Source organism: Xiphophorus maculatus, chromosome 15 (genome assembly GCF_002775205.1).
Source record: "Xiphophorus maculatus strain JP 163 A chromosome 15, X_maculatus-5.0-male, whole genome shotgun sequence".
Taxonomy (NCBI): domain Eukaryota; kingdom Metazoa; phylum Chordata; class Actinopteri; order Cyprinodontiformes; family Poeciliidae; genus Xiphophorus; species Xiphophorus maculatus.
The window spans coordinates 2,725,588-2,743,414 of record NC_036457.1 but is presented as its reverse complement, the minus strand read 5'-3'; the positions used below and the strand labels follow the sequence as shown (position 1 = coordinate 2,743,414).

Here is a 17,827-nt window from a genome sequence, read left to right as displayed (position 1 = left end):
TGCCAATATTTCACTAATTATCACTCAGCAAGTTGAATTTTTAGTCTTCAGCATAATTCTGGGTTAATATCTGACCAGTAGAGTTGATTTAAACTTTAAGCATAATCCATATATTTTTTGATCAAACAAAAACATCAAACTGTCAATAAAAGAAAACAACTTTCTATTTTTAATATCAACACTCAATGTTTATGGAAACTAAGAAGCTAACAGAATGAATATGGAATGCCTATTTTCTACAAATTTCTGAGACATGCCTGGTTCATTCAGGCTGCATGAGAGTGAGAGAGAGCAAAACATTCAGCAGGTAATAGGAAGGCTCAACAAAATAAGGTCGCTGGGTTTATCCATTTAAACTTACAACCTATGTTGCAGTTCATGCTGGATTTGGAAATGTTTGTAGCATTCTGGAAATCTAAAAATTGAGACTTAGGATCTACGTATGTTCTCTAGCAATAATGTAAGATGCTAATCGTAGTTTTAAATGTCAAATTTGTTTTTTTCTTCTTCTTAAACCCCTAAGCCAACCATATGAACTGTTTATTCCACGTTTTTAGATTAAAAAAAAATAGATTATTTAATAAAAACCAGTAAGTAATTTTTACAAAAAAAGATTTTTTACATATTTGTTGAAACTGTCACTATACTGACAGCTGCTCGGACTTCTCCCAGTGCTCCCATTTCTAACTAAAAGCAACCAATTAGAGCCAGGAGGCGGGTCTTAATACTGTCAATCAATCTTTGTGTGCGTTGCTCCTCCTCACCTTTCTATAAAGGAGAACCTGTCATGAAAGCTAAGGTTAGTTCGCATGGTGGATAAACGGTTTTCCTGTAAAGGTGAGTTCACGAAATTGATTGACAGCGCTAAGACCCTCCTCCTGGCTCTGATTGGCTGTTTTTGATCGGTAGCAGTGCATTTCTTCATATGGCAATAGCACTCCACTGATCCTCCAAGAAGGAGGTGGACTAAATTGATATTTTCACAGATTATATGTCTCATATCATAATGTCACAATATGATAATAGTTTTAGCTAATTTTATTTTACTTGAGTACAAGAAATTGCACTCAAGTAAAAGTAGAACTACTTCAATATATTTTTACTCAAGTAAAAGTGTAAAGTAACCATCCAAGAAATTACTAAAGTAAGTATATTTTTTCAAAAAGATTACTCAGATAAATGTAATTGTTGACGCTGGGCAGTAACATGTAGTTACTGTAACATGTAGAGATCTTTCAAACTTATCACTTGCGTCTTCAAGCTAAATCCCTTTTTAAAAGCACATTTATCTCCTTATTTTGTTATATTCTAGAAAAGCGACATACTTCATCTAAACTGAAAAGTTAGAAACATCTCCAGGCTGTCGGCCATTACACCTTTCAGCTCCATGAGCACAAATGACTCACAGGAGCCCAACAGTCAACTCAACCAATGACAACAACAGCATGCAGGTGTCGATGTACGAAGACTTATTTTCCCCTTAAATATCTTTCACTTTTTTCCTCTGTGTCTCCTCTTCCCAGGAATCTGACAGGAAATTTGGTCCAGCTCTTAATTTAATTGCCTGTTGTTGTCTGCGAAGCATCCGCAATCCCTGGCAACAGGACTTGGCAAAATGTTCTGCATTATTCAACCGGCTTATCTTACTTCTGTTCTCGCTGACGTCGTTTCACGTCAGCAGATGATGGAGGAATTTCATAAAAAGTTTGGCTGAAACGACGGTTTTATTTTTGCCACTTGGAGTAAATAATGTGACATACCGCTGACCTAAAACTCACTCAGAAGATACTTCTGCTCTAAATCACTGCAATTAAGTTTAATGTTATCTAATAAATGTTAATAATAGGATGAAAAAAGATGAGAAATTACAAATAAAAAGAACATTTGTGAACAATCCCATCTATTTTAACCTGCAGAGATAATTAGGGAGATTCTTGTGTTTTGTGCCAACTTCTCTCACACAGTGAGTCATTCTCATGTTATTTAGTGAAAGTGACAAATTTACACAGATGATGACTGAAATGACTTGTAACTGATAAATCTGAGACTCTTCTTCGAGCAAAGATAAGAAATAAATAACGATTAAAAAAGCGGATATTTTAATCTGTAATAATTTAGCCGAAAATGTGCAATATTTGCTAAGAACAATGAACAAATCTTAATGTTTTTTAAAAAGTAATATTGGAGATAATAACCACACAACACTTTCAATGTTGCTGGTTGCTTTTTTTCTTTACTTTTCCGGTTGCATTTGTTTGAAATCAGCCATTTTTACTGAAAATCGTGATTTTGTTTGTGTGTCAGAAAGGAGGGGAATTTCTAAATTAGTAGTAAAATCCCAGATATGGTGCTGTATTTTTTATTTTTTTTTAATATTGCTATAATTTTACAGCTTTTGTGAATTCTTGGTCTACTTAATGAAGATTAAATAATTAATCTAAGTGAATGAACAGGCTTTATTTTGGATACATACAAATATGCATATTTAAGGAATAGACTAAATCATTGCAGACAAATATTTTTACGAAAAAGAAACAATTGCTGAAGCACAGATTTGTTAATGCCTCCCCCATATCAGCTATAAGAATATCACAGCAACTCAATGGGCTTATAATCCGTCAACATATTACATTTAATCAACATGGCATCACTTGTTATTTTGCATTTTAGAATTTTCTTGATCAAGATCTCTGCAAACACTTGCAAGTCAGCAGACGTCAAACCTGCAGTAAATTAAAGTAATACTGCCCTCTTCTGGTACCAAAACGCTCCCAGCGCCATCCACTTCTATAAACTCAGTGTAAACATGAGTAAACAACAACAAAAACAAAAAACCCTTCAAATAAATGTGTCCAATAATTTCCCAAAAATAAAAGGAAACAGAAAAGAATAAAAATAACTGATATTTATAAATAAATTACTATGTAGTGTAATGTATCTATCTAATTTCTGTAAAAATAAATATAACTAAAACTTTTTTTTAATAAATTTTAATTTTAAATTAATATATTTTAACCAAAAATATAGCAAAACATAACGTAATATGTCAAGACAAACATCTTATGGGATGTTAATAGAGGGAATGGGGAAATATATTCTTTCATTTGTATTTTTAAAATTAATTTTATAATTTGTTTAAATTGATAGTTGGTACGGAAAACGATTTGGTCCACTAAATAAATAAATAAATAAATAAATAAATAAATAAATAAATAAATAAACAAGCTTAGCTATTTCACCAACGAGGCCTTTTAAGACAACTTTACAACACGCACCGAAAAGAAAATCAATGAAAAATGGATGTTTAAAAAACAATCTTCCGTATGACGTCAACAAAGAAACGAACAAACTTTACTTTCAAATTAAAATTTCAGTGGTATAGCAACTTTTTCCTATTGTTTCAACATTAATGTGCCATTTATGAAATTAGATTCTTTAGTTAATCTGATAATTGTCAAGCAACTATAACTATTTAAAGTGTTTAAATATTAAAGCTGCCAGAAAGGGTGGGAAACTACTATCTACTTTTATTTGTATGTATTTATCTAAACATTTTTTACAACAGTTTACTCTCAAACCTAAAAATATTCATTCATTAAAAAAATTAGTGCTAAAAAATATTCAGAAGATAAATCAACCACCTATGACTTCTTTAATACCTTATACAGAAATATAATCTCAAAGAACTAAATTGTTTATTTACTATTTGTCTCTTATTGTAGCCACAGTCTAACAACAAAACACACATTTCGCTTACAATTCAACTTCAAATTTAGCAACAAATAAATGACTTGGTACATCCTTCTTTTTTATTTATAGCAATTTATAAACACCAATATAAATACATTACCATTTATTTTATTTTATTTTTATTTATTTTTTTCAGCTCAATTTGGCTTAGCTCGTTCATAGCTTTGATTTTATTTTGAAAATTCTTACCGGAAGCTCCAATTCTGTTTTGCGTCAAACATTCGGCTACTCACCGCGGGCCGACTTCCACGCTGCTGGCGGCGCGTGTGGAACACTTTTCTGGGCTCTCTCCTGCTAGTTTAACCGCCAAACTCTCCAACTTCGCTTTCTTTCACCTTTATTTCCCTTTCATTGACGCAACATACACTACCGCTTCTAGCTAACCGTTTTTGACTCTTAAAGCTCGTTTTTATCTCTATTTTATTCATCCTGTGCATCTCGCGCGCTGTGTTGCGCAGGGTTCACGTGGAGACCGTTCTTTAAACAGCAAGCTAACACTTTAGCTTTTAGACAGGAAAAATGGCAACTTTAGCTACTCTGATTCTGGAAGATGGAGAAAGATTTAGGGGGCGACTTTTTGGTGCGAATGTGTCTGTTTCTGGAGAAGTTGGTAAGTAATATGAAAATGTTAGCTACACTATATTAAATGTATATGAACTTCCTTGTCTGTACTAAATATATTGGATATGTCGCTGCCTTCAGGCTGACCTTTTATTTTTTAACCCTGATCCGTGTCCATTTGGAGTCACAGATCACAGTTGTTTAGTACCAGCCTCTGATAACCTGTCCTTTGTTATCTACAGCATAGTTGTGTTGCCGGATTCCATTCATCCGGTCAATATTAGCTGAAATTCTTCCCAATCATGCCATTTCTTGTCAGCTCGTAAAATAAATTACTTCCAAAAAAGCAAGTAATAAGCTTCAGTGAAAGCTGATGAGCAAGTTAAACAAGTCTTGACTGCCAAAATGTGCTACAGTTCAACCAGCTTGACAAATATTTGATGTTTTCAGTCATTTAATTAGGTCATTAGATTGTATTCAACTGCAGACTCAAGTTTTAACTTATCAATGAGAATTGAATCCTTGTATCAATAAGCTTCCAACAGACTTACAGTTTGTCTTTTAAAATTGTTTGTAAAGAACCTATTACTGTTTTCTATGCACAAATATGGACAACTTGTAATTTTTTTAAGTGACCTTTCTTGCACTTTTCTTTGGACCTGAGTATTTTTGTCTGCCTTCAATTTCAATTAGTTTTGCTTAGATTTTCTAAAAAAAATCTATATTTAACAGTAGGGGTGAGCATTTACTGTATTGTTTATGATTTATTGTGATAAATCTCTCAAGTATTTTGATTTACTATTGTCACGATAAATTCTAATTGATGCATAAAACCGCCCAAAACTTTCCATATAGTCAGAATTTGGTTTTACTATTTTCTTCACTGTTTGTTCAATGAAAGTATCAATACATTTGAAAATATGATTAAATACAGTTACTGTGTGCCTTTTAGTGATATTAGTAACACTTCCTATTGTGACAGGTGACTTGAAGAAGTATATTTCAGATGTTTTTCAAGGTCAGTGTTTGTGGGGTTATGATTGTTGTACGATGGAGTCACAGCCAACCAGTTACCCTAACAGGAAGGAATGAATATCACTTGTGTTGTTACAATAGTACCACAAAATATATTGTTAAAACTTTAAATCCATTTATTTAACAACACAACAACACTACTTCTAAAGTCATCAGAAAGCATAACTAGCATAGAGTCCAAAGAAAAACTTTGCGCTATGTTAGAATATAGGAAAAAAGACATTTTGGATATTAAATAAAAACAGAGACGGATGATGTTTGTGTTGTACTGAGGAATGTTTTGTGTGTTTAGTGTTCCAGACCGGCATGGTGGGTTACCCTGAGGCTCTGACGGACCCCTCCTACCGCTGCCAGCTGCTCACTCTCACTTACCCTCTCATCGGCAACTATGGAGTACCAAATGACAAAGAGGAAGAGTTTGGACTTAGCCAGGTAACAACAGTTACTGAAAAATCAGGGTTAGATCAGGTGGATTAACTGAAATGGAGTTTTAATTTGGAGTTTATTTGCTGTGTATTAATGATTTTGATAATGGCACTAATCAACATATAATGTTTGCTTCTGGTTTTCTAAATTGTTGACACTTTGGTGTCTTTGTATTTTTGTGTTTTTAACTGCCTTGTTGCTGAAATGTGATATACAGATGAACTTCAATGATTAATAGGCTGAAAACACAACATGTGAATCTTTGCTTTTATGTAGGATTGGAACTAAAGATTCTTTTTGTATTTGGTTATTCTGATGATTAATGGTGTAATTGGATTTAAAAAAACATTCTGCAGATTTGTAATTTAGCCACTCAAGTCTATTTTCTGAAATATTAATATTACATTAAGTAATGTGAATAATCCCAAAAAATCTACTCCTTTTTAAATAAGAAAATAAACATTTTATTGCCTAAAATGCAGTAACAGGATTGCTTTAGTTTACGTTTGATAATCTGTAGCAAAGGATGCATCTGCAGCTAAAAATACTTCTAATTACATGTGAAAAGTTCAACCCTTTTTACAGTGTAGAGCCAATTTTATTTTCTTCGATTAATCAATTAATAATTGGATTACAAAAAGCACAATTAGTTGACACTTATTTCAATGATGGATTAATGGGATTATTTGTTTCAGCCCTGTTTTCATGTTGTTCTCCTCAGTGGTTTGAATCTTCCAAGATTCACGCTGCAGCTCTGATCATCGGAGAGTTGTCTGAGGATCCCAGTCACTGGAGCTCAGTAAAATCACTTGACCAGTGGCTCAAAGAGCATGGCATTCCCGGGTTGCAAGGTCAGGAAAATCTATGTTTAAGCAAATTCATTCAATATGACATACATGTTTTCCTTTTATTCAGCATATGACATTTAAAGTTGTGTATGTAACACTAAAAAACTCAGGCTTTTAAAGTTGTTTTCCTCCTTTTCTTTCCAGGTGTTGACACTCGCTGTCTGACAAAAAAGATCAGAGAGAAGGGCACCATGTTGGGAAAACTGGTTGTAGATGGGACTCCAGAGGACAGCATCCCCTTTGATAACCCAGATCAGAGGAACCTGGTCCAGGAAGTGTCTATGAAGGTAACTCATCCAGAATGTTTATAGTTTTACCAGAGATACCTATAAGTTCAACAGGAAACCTAGTCACATATATTATTTCAACCCTATGTTTTTTTATTTTTCTGATTTATTTTCACTCATTTAAATGTGTAGATGAAGCGCACCTGTTGCCAGTTGTGTGTAAGGGGCTCAGCACTGCCCCCTGTCAGTGCGGCATGGTACTTTCAGACTTACTTTGTTCATTTACGGCTGACCAAAAAGACTAAATATGACATTCATGAACTATATATGAGGCAAACTATTGATCCTGTCATGAATTTCGACAGGCTATGCATATATTCATTGTTATATAACATAAATTCGGTGATTTTTGTTACTCTTTGTAACATATCTATCATCTATTCTGCCAGGTATTTTGCTAATCTCCTGATTTTAGCTACTGATGCCAGTTAATGTAATTTCTGCCTCCAGGAACCAAGAGTGTTCAACCCAAGTGGTAGTTTGCGAATCACGGCAGTCGACTGTGGCATCAAGTACAACCAGATCCGGTGCCTGGCTCAAAGAGGAGCCCGCGTTACTGTCGTACCGTGGGACCATCCACTGGACGCTAACGGTCAGTACTTCACATTGTAAAGTTGTTTTTGGTTAGATTGGACCGCCAGTTGTTTAATGTTGAGGTTTTGGAACATTTCGTTTCATCGTTTTCCACAGATTTTGATGGTTTGTTCATCAGCAACGGTCCCGGCGACCCCCAGTTCTGCCAGGCCACCATCAGCAACGTGAGGAAGATGGTCTTTGTGGATCAGCCAAAGCCTGTTTTTGGGATCTGCCTCGGACACCAGCTGCTCTCCTTGGTGATTGGAGCAAAAACCTACAAGATGAAGTGAGTTTTCTCCGTTAAAGAAAAGAGCAATCGCTTATATACGGCTTTCAAATTATAACGCTCTACTAAACTCTGAAGAAAAGATCAGCGTTGTTAGAAAGATAACACAGTCACACCAGATTAAATTATGAGCCTTCAGATTTAGTAACTTGATTTTCCCAGAATCCTCCAGCTTTGGCGCTTTCACTCTTTAAGCTGTGAAAAGCAGATTCTGCTGTCCTCAGCAGTTTGGTGTCTCCTGAATGAGCTCTGGAGATTTGGACCGGTCAGAAGCTGCAACATAAACCCAGCGACCCTGAACCTCAAAGGCACAGCGAGCGGAGATTAGACAGCCTGTTGTTGGGCAGCTTTTATCAGGACAGCGACCGTTCCCACTGCTTAGGGGAACGCTGCTTACCTCCTCATTGTTTGTTTGGACTCATTGTTACAATCTACAGCTATGCAGATGTTTTCTTCCCTGTTTTTAACCATTTGATTTCCTTTTTTTAAAAATAATTCTGAAATGAGAGTTTAAAGGGGTTCAAAATTATAAAGTTATATTGTAGTTATTGTAGAGTTATAGTATTTTCTCAGGGTATAAATTCAAATTTGTCCCTTTGAATTTTGCTAGTTTCTAACAAAAATAAGTCTCAGCTATTGGAAAATAAGGAAATCAATTTTAATGCTCAACTTGAAGTTGATGTGTTTTTGCTTTTTATGCACTACAATTTAGTTACATTTTATGTTTTCATCAAACGTACATTAGACAATAATTATATCAGTGGAAAATGATTCTGTAAGCTTTTTGAAAAATGTTTTAAAAAGTAATTAAGTTTAATTTATGAAATATCTCTATACCTTGAAGCAAACTTGAAAAAATTTAATATTAATAAAATACAGTAGCAGTCGTACATATGGCAAACAGATAATTATGTGTGGATGTAGTTCATTCAAAATATAATAAAAAATGAATACTATTAAAATAATAACACAATAAGTTATAATTACATCATCATTGATAAGAGCATAACTAGTAGCAAAATTCTCAATCATTTAAGTTCTTGAATAAAAGCAAAATTACTAAAAAATAATAGCAGACTAATGGCAAAATCAGTATGATAATAATAGTAATAATAAATTGCAGAATTAATAAAAAAATTATAATAAAATTTATTAATAGCTAAATTCATAAACAAAATCAGGAATAATTAAGACTAAAACAAATTTTGCCAATACCTTTTACACTTCTACTGTTGCTACCAGTAACAATATTAAGATGTTTCCAAGTAAACTCTATAAATGGTACATCTTGGTTGTCATATTTTTTAAATAAAAAATGTCTCTTTGTAACTTTTCTTGGTTATAATTTCAGGTATGGTAACCGTGGCCACAACCAGCCGTGCCTCCATAACGGAACCGACCGCTGCTTCATCACCAGTCAGAACCACGGCTTCGCTGTCGACCCCGACACCCTGCCCAGCGACTGGGACGTTCTGTTCACCAACGCCAACGACCACACCAGCGAGGGCATCGTGCACAACTCTAAACCTTTATTCAGGTAAATGTTTGATCCACTGAACCAACTGAAGACGCACAGCAGAGAGTCCATGTGAATAAAATCAGAAACTGTTCTCGTCTTCCAGCGTTCAGTTCCACCCCGAGCACATGGCCGGCCCCACAGATCTGGTCAGCTTGTTTGATGTTTTTCTCGACACAGTCAAAGACTTCAAAGAGGGCAACACAGGAAAAGCTGGTATTTACATTCTCCCTGTATTATAAAATTTAATTTACGCAACATTAAACAGATTAGAGATTTAATAGGGCAGATACTTGATTTTTACTATTTTATTTCAATTATGTAAAAGCAAATAAGGATGAAATGATTAATCGAATTAATTTAACTTATGATAAGTCTTCAACTAATTTAGTAATCGATTATTATTAACTGGAGAATAGAATAAAAAACATTGCAACTTGCTGAGAAAAATATATTCAAAGCAGTAATTGAGCCAAAACTACAAAAACTTTTGGAAATATATTTTAGCCAAGACTCCTCAAGTTGCCTAGTTTTAGCTTCAAATTCATTAAAAGGAATGCTATTTAATTTCATTTTAGGCAATAAAATGTTTATTATTGTTATTACAAAATGTAATTATTTACATTTAATTATTTAAAATGTCTTGCATGAAAAATCTGTAGAATGTGACCATTTTGTTTTATCAGATTAAATTAATTACTAAAATAATTGTTAGTTGCTCCCTCATAATTTATGTGTTTTGTTTCCAGTGAAACAGCGTTTGATGGACCACCTCACATACTCTGGTGCCCCAAAGACCGATGAGGTTGTCAGGCCCAAGAAAGTCCTCATTCTGGGTTCTGGAGGGCTCTCCATCGGACAAGCCGGAGAGTTCGACTACTCCGGATCTCAGGTCCGACACTAAAGAACTGTTCCCATAAGATTATTATAATACATCCAAATAAATGTACGTTTATTTTTTACACCCTTGGTTTGTAGAGGTGCCTTAAATCCTTGATGGTGTTTTTCAGGGCACACTTTAGAAAAAAAGTGCAATCTAATGTTTGATTAAAAGCCTAGATTTATAAAACGTCATTTACAATAGAAACCACTTATTTTCACACACCTCAGAGAGACTCTTTTTTTTTTTTTTCAGTCTGAAGTTAAATCTGACTGAATATTTCTTGTTTAAATCAGTTTGAAATTACCAAAATTATTTCTATTTTCTGAACGACAAAAAACTTAGCCAAAACATTTTTCTAGAGATTCTTTCCCTCATTTTCATTGTATATTGTGTTTAAGTATTAAATTTGAGCAGGAAGGTTATTTACCCACAATTTGCTTGGATTATTTCAATGTAATGAATATTTACCATTTCTAATGACTCAATGATTTATTGATCGTCTTATATTTTGTACGTCGGACAAAGTTATTGAAATCGGGAGGTTATTTTATTAAATTAGAACCACGTGTGAGAGAGAGAGACATTTCAAATGTAAAATTGTTCTATAATTTAGTTTAGAATGTAGAATACAATCACAAAAATCTAAACTAATAAATAAGGTCATATAAGAATGAATTGAAACTTTTTTTAGTTTGTATTTGTATTGTTTTTCTCTGATGCTGGAAGAATGTTAAAACTTTCAGCATTACCCTGAAAATGTAAAGTGTTTAAATTATACTGTGGGAAAATTTTACTAACCCTGTAAATTTAAGTATTTATGTCTATTTTTCATTTTAACTCACTGTTTTCCTTTGCAGGCTATAAAGGCTCTGAAGGAGGAGAACATCCAGACTGTTTTGATCAACCCCAACATTGCCACTGTGCAGACATCCAAAGGTCTCGCTGACAAAGTTTACTTCCTGCCAATCACACCAGATTACGTCACTCAGGTGTGGATTCATCGTTTCCCTGCGATAAACCAAATAATCATGTAATTAGAGAGAAAGCAGCGATATAAAACACTGTGTCCCGTCTCCAGGTGATAAAGAACGAGCGTCCGGACGGCGTCCTGCTGACGTTCGGCGGTCAGACCGCACTGAACTGTGGCGTGGAGCTAACCAAGATGGGCGTCCTGGAGAAGTACAAAGTGAAGGTTCTGGGAACGCCGGTCGCCTCCATCGAGATGACGGAGGACAGAAAGATCTTTGTGGAGAAAATGGAGGAGATCAATGAACATGTTGCTCCCAGTGAGGCAGCTCTTTCAGTGGAGCAGGTGAGTTAGAAATTTTAAAATTTAACTTTGTGTTATGTTAATATCAGTGTTTCTGCATAGTTTTTCCCAGACTAAATTTAATATCCCATAATCTAAAAGTTGTTTCCATATTTGTTGCTCCATTATACATCAATCCAATCACTCATTGATATTTTCCTTTCTCAATTTAACATCAATCAACTCTTTCCATTTCTTCATGTTTATGCAGATTATACATTTAGAAACTGATTTATCTAGGAATGTCACATTTAAACTTAATTTATACTTAAAATGTTCAAAATAACAACTAAAAAACTGCAAAAACAAAAATCTGGAGATGTTTTTTTTTATGAGACGATTGTGTAATTGTGGTTGGGGTTTGACGATAAATTAATTTGATCAGATTTTTGGTTTTTGAAAATATTTTGGAAAATCTGTTTATTTGGACTTTGAATTCAGGTCAACTCGATTAGGGTAAAACTAAGATTTTTTTTCTTTTTAATTTAAAAGCGATTGACGTGGTGACTTCATATCTTGGTAGCTTTTTTTTCTGATTAAAGCGACTTTTTTCTCATAATTTTTAAATGTTTTTTCTGGTGAAATTGCATCTTAGTTTGGTAATATTATGACTATTCTCATAATTAAACTAAAATTCCTGAAGCTTTGTTCTAATACTCTGCCTTACAACTCACAGAAGGGACGATTATTCTCACTTTTTGAGAATAATTCTTTATTTCTGTCATTTATCATTTCAATATTAAAAAGTAAACTAACACAAAAAGCTTATTAAAATCATGCCTGGAATGGAAATCTGAGATTTTATTTTTAAGCTATATTTTCCAGCCCTAGGTCACTTTTAATTTTTCTTCTAGGCGATTGCTGCTGCAGAGCGCCTGGGATTCCCCGTCCTGGTTCGCTCTGCGTTCGCCCTCGGCGGTTTGGGCTCTGGATTCGCCAACAACAGAGAAGAACTCATCTCCTTGGTAACGTCAGCCTTCGCTCACACCTCTCAGGTCCTTGTAGACAAATCCCTCAAAGGTTGGAAGGAGATCGAGTACGAGGTGGTCCGAGACGCCTACGACAACTGCATCACCGTGAGTACCTTGTGTTATATTTATTCAACCTGGAAAACCTTTTTTTTTACTTTAACTTTCCCTTCCTGCTGCTGTTCAGGTGTGCAACATGGAGAACATCGACCCGCTGGGCATCCATACAGGGGAATCCATCGTTGTGGCTCCCAGTCAGACACTAAACGACCACGAGTACAATATGCTGAGAAACACGGCCATCAAAGTGATCCGACACCTCGGCATCGTGGGAGAGTGCAACATCCAGTATGCTCTGAACCCTGAATCTGATCAGGTACACCAAGATGTTTATGGAACCTGCAACAACGATGCAAACATTGGACTTATGGCTAATTGTCAATTAATGGTTTATTAGATTAAAATTTATTCCCATCAATAGGCCTGACACAATAACAAACTTTGCATACATTTTGGTAAATTGTCCCAGACGTTATTGCAATAAATCATAATATTGTTTTGAGAATATGGCATTATAATGCAAGTACACATTCTCAAATATAATTAAACTTTAATTTCTAACAAACATCTAACAAGGGAACTCAAAGACATTTAAAATATCTAAAATAAATAAACAAAACATAACTAATACATTGCACACAGAAGACTCTGTGTGCAAAGTTGTCCTTCAAAAAAAGGACTAGATGAGACCAATTCACCAGACGTGAGACTTTTGTCATTCAGTTTTTGGTGAAAAGAGCCAATCAATCGTTCAAATTAAAATTATTGAGCTCATTTTAATTTAATTTAATTTATCCAGCAGAGGACACCACTCAGGTTTTTAAGAAACTGGCTGCTTATCAATAGGATCAATCAACTTTATTTTGGCTCATTGATTACATCTCTGCCTGTAAACATGTGTGCATTGCTGTAATCCTTCATACTCTCTCTGCAGTACTACATCATAGAGGTGAACGCTCGCCTGTCGCGGAGTTCTGCCCTGGCCAGTAAGGCAACTGGTTACCCTTTGGCGTATGTAGCAGCTAAACTGGGCCTGGGAATACCGCTGCCCCAACTCAAGTATGCATTTCAACCAAAAAAAACCTCTAATTTTACAGCTTACATTTAAAATGTAATCTCTTTTTTTTGTTGTTGACATGTAGCTGCTTCTGATGTGATTTTTGCTTCATCTTTTAGAAATTCGGTCACCAACTCAACCACAGCAAACTTTGAGCCTAGTTTGGACTACTGTGTGGTGAAGGTGCCTCGATGGGATCTCAGCAAGTTCCTGAGGGTTTCCACCAAGATCGGCAGTTCGATGAAGAGCGTTGGTAAGAGAGTATAAATATATAATCTTTCAATGGTTTCCTCAATAATTTTAACTGCAAAATTTACTTTTTGCTTGTTTTTCTACTTCCATTTGGGTCTCTGCTGCTTCTAGAAACAATCCAAGCACTAAAAAAACATCCAGCAGTTTTACAGAAATAAGTTGTCTTTTTTTTAGTGGCGAGACTCTATAGCATTTTTTAAATTGAGTTAATTACAGGATTGGTAATTAATCACAATTTCAAAAACCTCACAATTAAGTCATAATTGCCAGGCAATGCCACGTTACTTGGTCAGTTGGTTTTACCGCTGCATACAATGGCTGCTGGAAAATACATGTTTTGTTGTTGACATACCATCCAGAAACTGCTTGCTCCATTCTGGCTGGTTGTGCAGGAGGCTCCACTGCTGCATTTTAAAGATATACGGTTGTATAATTGCACAAATGTTTGTAACCATTTTCATGTGCGAGTGTAAACCTTGAGTTGGGAGGCATTGCCAGTGATATTTTAGTCAGAAATCAACTCATTCTGACTAAAATCTTGTCTAAAAATGATTTTGTATGGGGGGGAGTAACGAACATGTTTTGCATCCTGACTCGAAGTACTCTTCTTCACCTGCAGAGATCTGTTTCATAAGTTTATGCTATTGCTATCTCAGTTTTCCAGATCTGTTGTGTGGAAAAAAAGTTATTTGGATTTTCAGACTATTTTCCATCCCATATCCGACAGTCATCCGTCTGCTTGTTTGACCCTCCATCTTCTTGTTTGCCCATCAATCCTTTCATGCATCTGTCTGTCCATTCATCCATATGCCTGTTTGTTCACCCATCTGTGTATCTGTCCATCCATTCTTCCCTCCCATTTGTGTTTGTAGATTCCAAATTTAAACCTCTTACAATGTAAATTAAGCCGTAAGTTCACAGTATTTGAGTATTTATATTTTAAAGAAGACAAAAAATAAACTAATTTTACAACTGTAATAAACATGTTTGTGAAATACTTTGTAGAATCCTTTTTTTGTCTTATTTAAACTCAAATAGCTGCAGGCATTTTTGTCCAGTCATATTGTTTTCACTGAGTTTGAAGTTGTTGTTTTTTTTAAATGTCCCCACAGGGGAGGTGATGGCCATCGGCCGCAGCTTTGAGGAGGCCTTTCAGAAAGCTCTCAGGATGGTGGATGAGAACTGTGTCGGCTTCGACCACACCATCAAACCCGTCTCCGAGAAGGTTTGTAAATCCTGTCTGGATTTTCTCACGTTTCTTTATTGACTTACAAAATCTTATCAACCTTTTTTAAATGAATAGATTATTGATGAATAGATTATTGAAATAATTGTCAACTAATTTAGTAATTGATCAACTAACTGGTGTATGCACACTCAAAAAAAGGTAATTTGCTAAGAGAACGGCATATTCAAAGCACTAATTAAGACAAAACTATGTACATTTTGCTTTTAAGATAAAAGAAAACTTGTCTGTAAATATATTAATCCTGAACTCCTCAGGTTGCCTAGGTTTAGTTGGAGTCAGTTCAAATTAAAAATTAAAATCTATTAAGGACCTTTTTATGTCCAAGTATTAATCGATGAATCAAAAAAATGTCAACAGGTCAATCCTACACTGTATTGACAAGCAGAAAGAGCTGAGCTTTTCAAATTTTTATGTATTTTAAAATTATTTTTCTGGCTACAGATGCATCCTTTGCTACAAATGGCCAAGCTTTCACTAAATGCTGCTGTTGTGTTTATTTGCACATTTTAATGCAGTTCTAATATTGTATCAAAAGTCTTCAGAATGTGCCAGTCTTTTAACTTATTAATCATCAGAATCATCAAAAAAGGATCTACTACTAAAATAGTCGTTAATCTTCAGAGGCCTCTTCAAATTTGTTGCAACACAGACGGCTATCAGAAATCCTTCCTGTTCACAGCAACTCATAAATGAAACTTGGATGGTATAAGTTATGACATTTGGGATAAATGAATTATTTTTGAGTTGAGTTGTATTTATTTGAGTCAGGTCGTATCTTTCCGTCCCTCTCCCTTCTGCAGGAGCTGCAGACTCCCACTGATAAGCGAATCTTTGTTTTGGCGTCTGCGTTCAAAGCCGGCTACTCGGTGGATCAGCTGTATGAGCTCACAAAGATCGACCGATGGTTCCTGCACAAAATGAAAAACATTGCAGATCACGAGCGACTGCTCGAGAACTACAACCAGGTAAACTGTTAGATCATTATGAGTTTAGCTTTAAAAACAGATTGCACACTGAATTTTCTTCTTCTACCTAATAAATCCAGGTGGAGAGCACCATACCTCTAGACGTGATGCGTAAGGCAAAGCAGCTGGGCTTCTCGGACAAGCAGATCGCACTGGCTATACAGAGGTGGGTAGGAATCAGGACAAATTCAACTTGATCATTTCTTCTCTGTTTTTCTTTAAATCAGTTTTCCTTTCTTGTAGTACGGAGCTTGCAGTCCGAAAGCTGCGTCACGATTACTCCATCCTGCCGGTGGTGAAGCAGATCGACACGGTGGCGGCCGAGTGGCCGGCGCACACAAACTACCTCTACCTGACCTACCACGGCACTGAGAACGACCTGAGCTTCAAGGAGCCGCACGTCATGGTCATCGGCTCGGGCGTTTACCGCATCGGCAGCAGCGTGGAGTTTGACTGGTGCGCCGTCGGCTGCATCACGAAGCTCCGCAAGGTACGATCATTGGATATGGTCAAAATAGGGTGTAGGTTTTAAAAGAACGACTTCATATTAATGAAACAAAAAATAAAAATAAAAAGTCTGCAGCGAACGTATGTGTAATGCTCTTGCAAGTTTGTCATGTTTGATTCCTTTACTTTAAACATGTTAAGAGAGGTAAACCGCATGATGGTACCAAAGTAATATCAGTTACTTTGCTCAACCTTATTTCAGAACTTCATTTTTTCTAAACCCGATCAGCTTTATAATCATTTTCATCCTCAGAGATACAAGAGAATTTCCCACCAGGTAGTTTAAAAACAAATTCAACTGAATTCAAGTTATTAAGTTGTGAACTTATTTACAGATGGGTTATAAGACCATCATGGTGAACTACAACCCTGAGACGGTCAGTACGGACTACGACATGTGTGACCGACTTTACTTTGATGAAATCTCCTTTGAGGTGAGTCGCCTGTTGAAGCAGATCTCTAAAAGAAACTCTGAGATATTAGGAAGTTTTTTTTACTTTGTTTAGGTGGTGATGGATATCTACGAGAGTGAAAACCCAGAAGGGGTCATCCTCTCCATGGGGGGTCAGCTGCCCAACAACATCGCCATGTCGCTGCACCGCCAGCAGTGCCGCATCCTGGGCACGTCACCCGAGTTCATTGACAGCGCAGAGAACAGATTCAAGTTCTCCAGAATGCTGGACACCATCGGGATCAGCCAGCCTCAGTGGAAGGAGCTTTCAGACACCGAGGTACGGCAAGCCGGAGGGACGATCACTTCAATGCCATGCTCAGTTTTTTAATTCTTCTTTCCCTCCTCCTGCAGTCTGCTGTGAAGTTTTGTGAGACAGTGGGTTATCCCTGCCTGGTCCGACCCTCCTATGTTCTCAGTGGTGCAGCCATGAATGTGGCATACAGCGACAGCGACCTTGAGAAATACCTGAGCAGCGCCGTGGCAGTATCCAAAGAACATCCTGTCGTCATCTCTAAATTTATACAGGAAGCAAAAGTGAGTTAAAGCTACAGCTGGGCAATATGGACTTAAGGTTTTATCACATTATTTTGCTGTACCATTGTGACAATAAGGTTTAACTGTATGACACTTGCTGTGTCTCCATTGCGCATTTTGACATTTCAAAAATAAATTGGCTTAATGTAAACATTAGCAGAATATTGAGTTTTGTGCACATTTGTAATGGAAACACAGAAGTTATATCTCCACCAATGCAAATCCTTCCAATTTGTAATATGCTTTCTTTAGAACAACAGTGATATAAAGAAGTGTGATTTTTACTGCTAAACTGGACACAGTA

The 17,827-nt window shown here is 35.9% G+C and overlaps 1 protein-coding gene across 2 annotated transcripts in view; it reads left to right on the top strand.

Moving 5' to 3' along the window:
• Window positions 1–3,988: 3,988 nt before the first annotated feature.
• cad (carbamoyl-phosphate synthetase 2, aspartate transcarbamylase, and dihydroorotase) overlaps window positions 3,989–17,827 on the top strand; it is a 30,696-nt gene continuing 16,857 nt past the window's right edge. For both annotated transcript variants that reach the window (XM_023347854.1, XM_023347855.1), the window contains exons 1-22: window positions 3,989–4,360; window positions 5,639–5,778; window positions 6,494–6,623; window positions 6,765–6,907; window positions 7,358–7,499; window positions 7,598–7,769; window positions 9,121–9,306; window positions 9,392–9,501; window positions 10,035–10,177; window positions 11,026–11,157; window positions 11,247–11,480; window positions 12,332–12,553; window positions 12,633–12,821; window positions 13,440–13,564; window positions 13,682–13,815; window positions 14,927–15,039; window positions 15,864–16,028; window positions 16,109–16,194; window positions 16,272–16,518; window positions 16,871–16,969; window positions 17,042–17,266; window positions 17,341–17,523. In XM_023347854.1, the coding sequence (XP_023203622.1) occupies window positions 4,270–4,360; window positions 5,639–5,778; window positions 6,494–6,623; window positions 6,765–6,907; window positions 7,358–7,499; window positions 7,598–7,769; window positions 9,121–9,306; window positions 9,392–9,501; window positions 10,035–10,177; window positions 11,026–11,157; window positions 11,247–11,480; window positions 12,332–12,553; window positions 12,633–12,821; window positions 13,440–13,564; window positions 13,682–13,815; window positions 14,927–15,039; window positions 15,864–16,028; window positions 16,109–16,194; window positions 16,272–16,518; window positions 16,871–16,969; window positions 17,042–17,266; window positions 17,341–17,523 (3,411 nt within the window). In that variant the 5' untranslated portion in view covers window positions 3,989–4,269. The remainder of the gene's footprint in view (window positions 4,361–5,638; window positions 5,779–6,493; window positions 6,624–6,764; window positions 6,908–7,357; window positions 7,500–7,597; window positions 7,770–9,120; window positions 9,307–9,391; window positions 9,502–10,034; window positions 10,178–11,025; window positions 11,158–11,246; window positions 11,481–12,331; window positions 12,554–12,632; window positions 12,822–13,439; window positions 13,565–13,681; window positions 13,816–14,926; window positions 15,040–15,863; window positions 16,029–16,108; window positions 16,195–16,271; window positions 16,519–16,870; window positions 16,970–17,041; window positions 17,267–17,340; window positions 17,524–17,827) is intronic.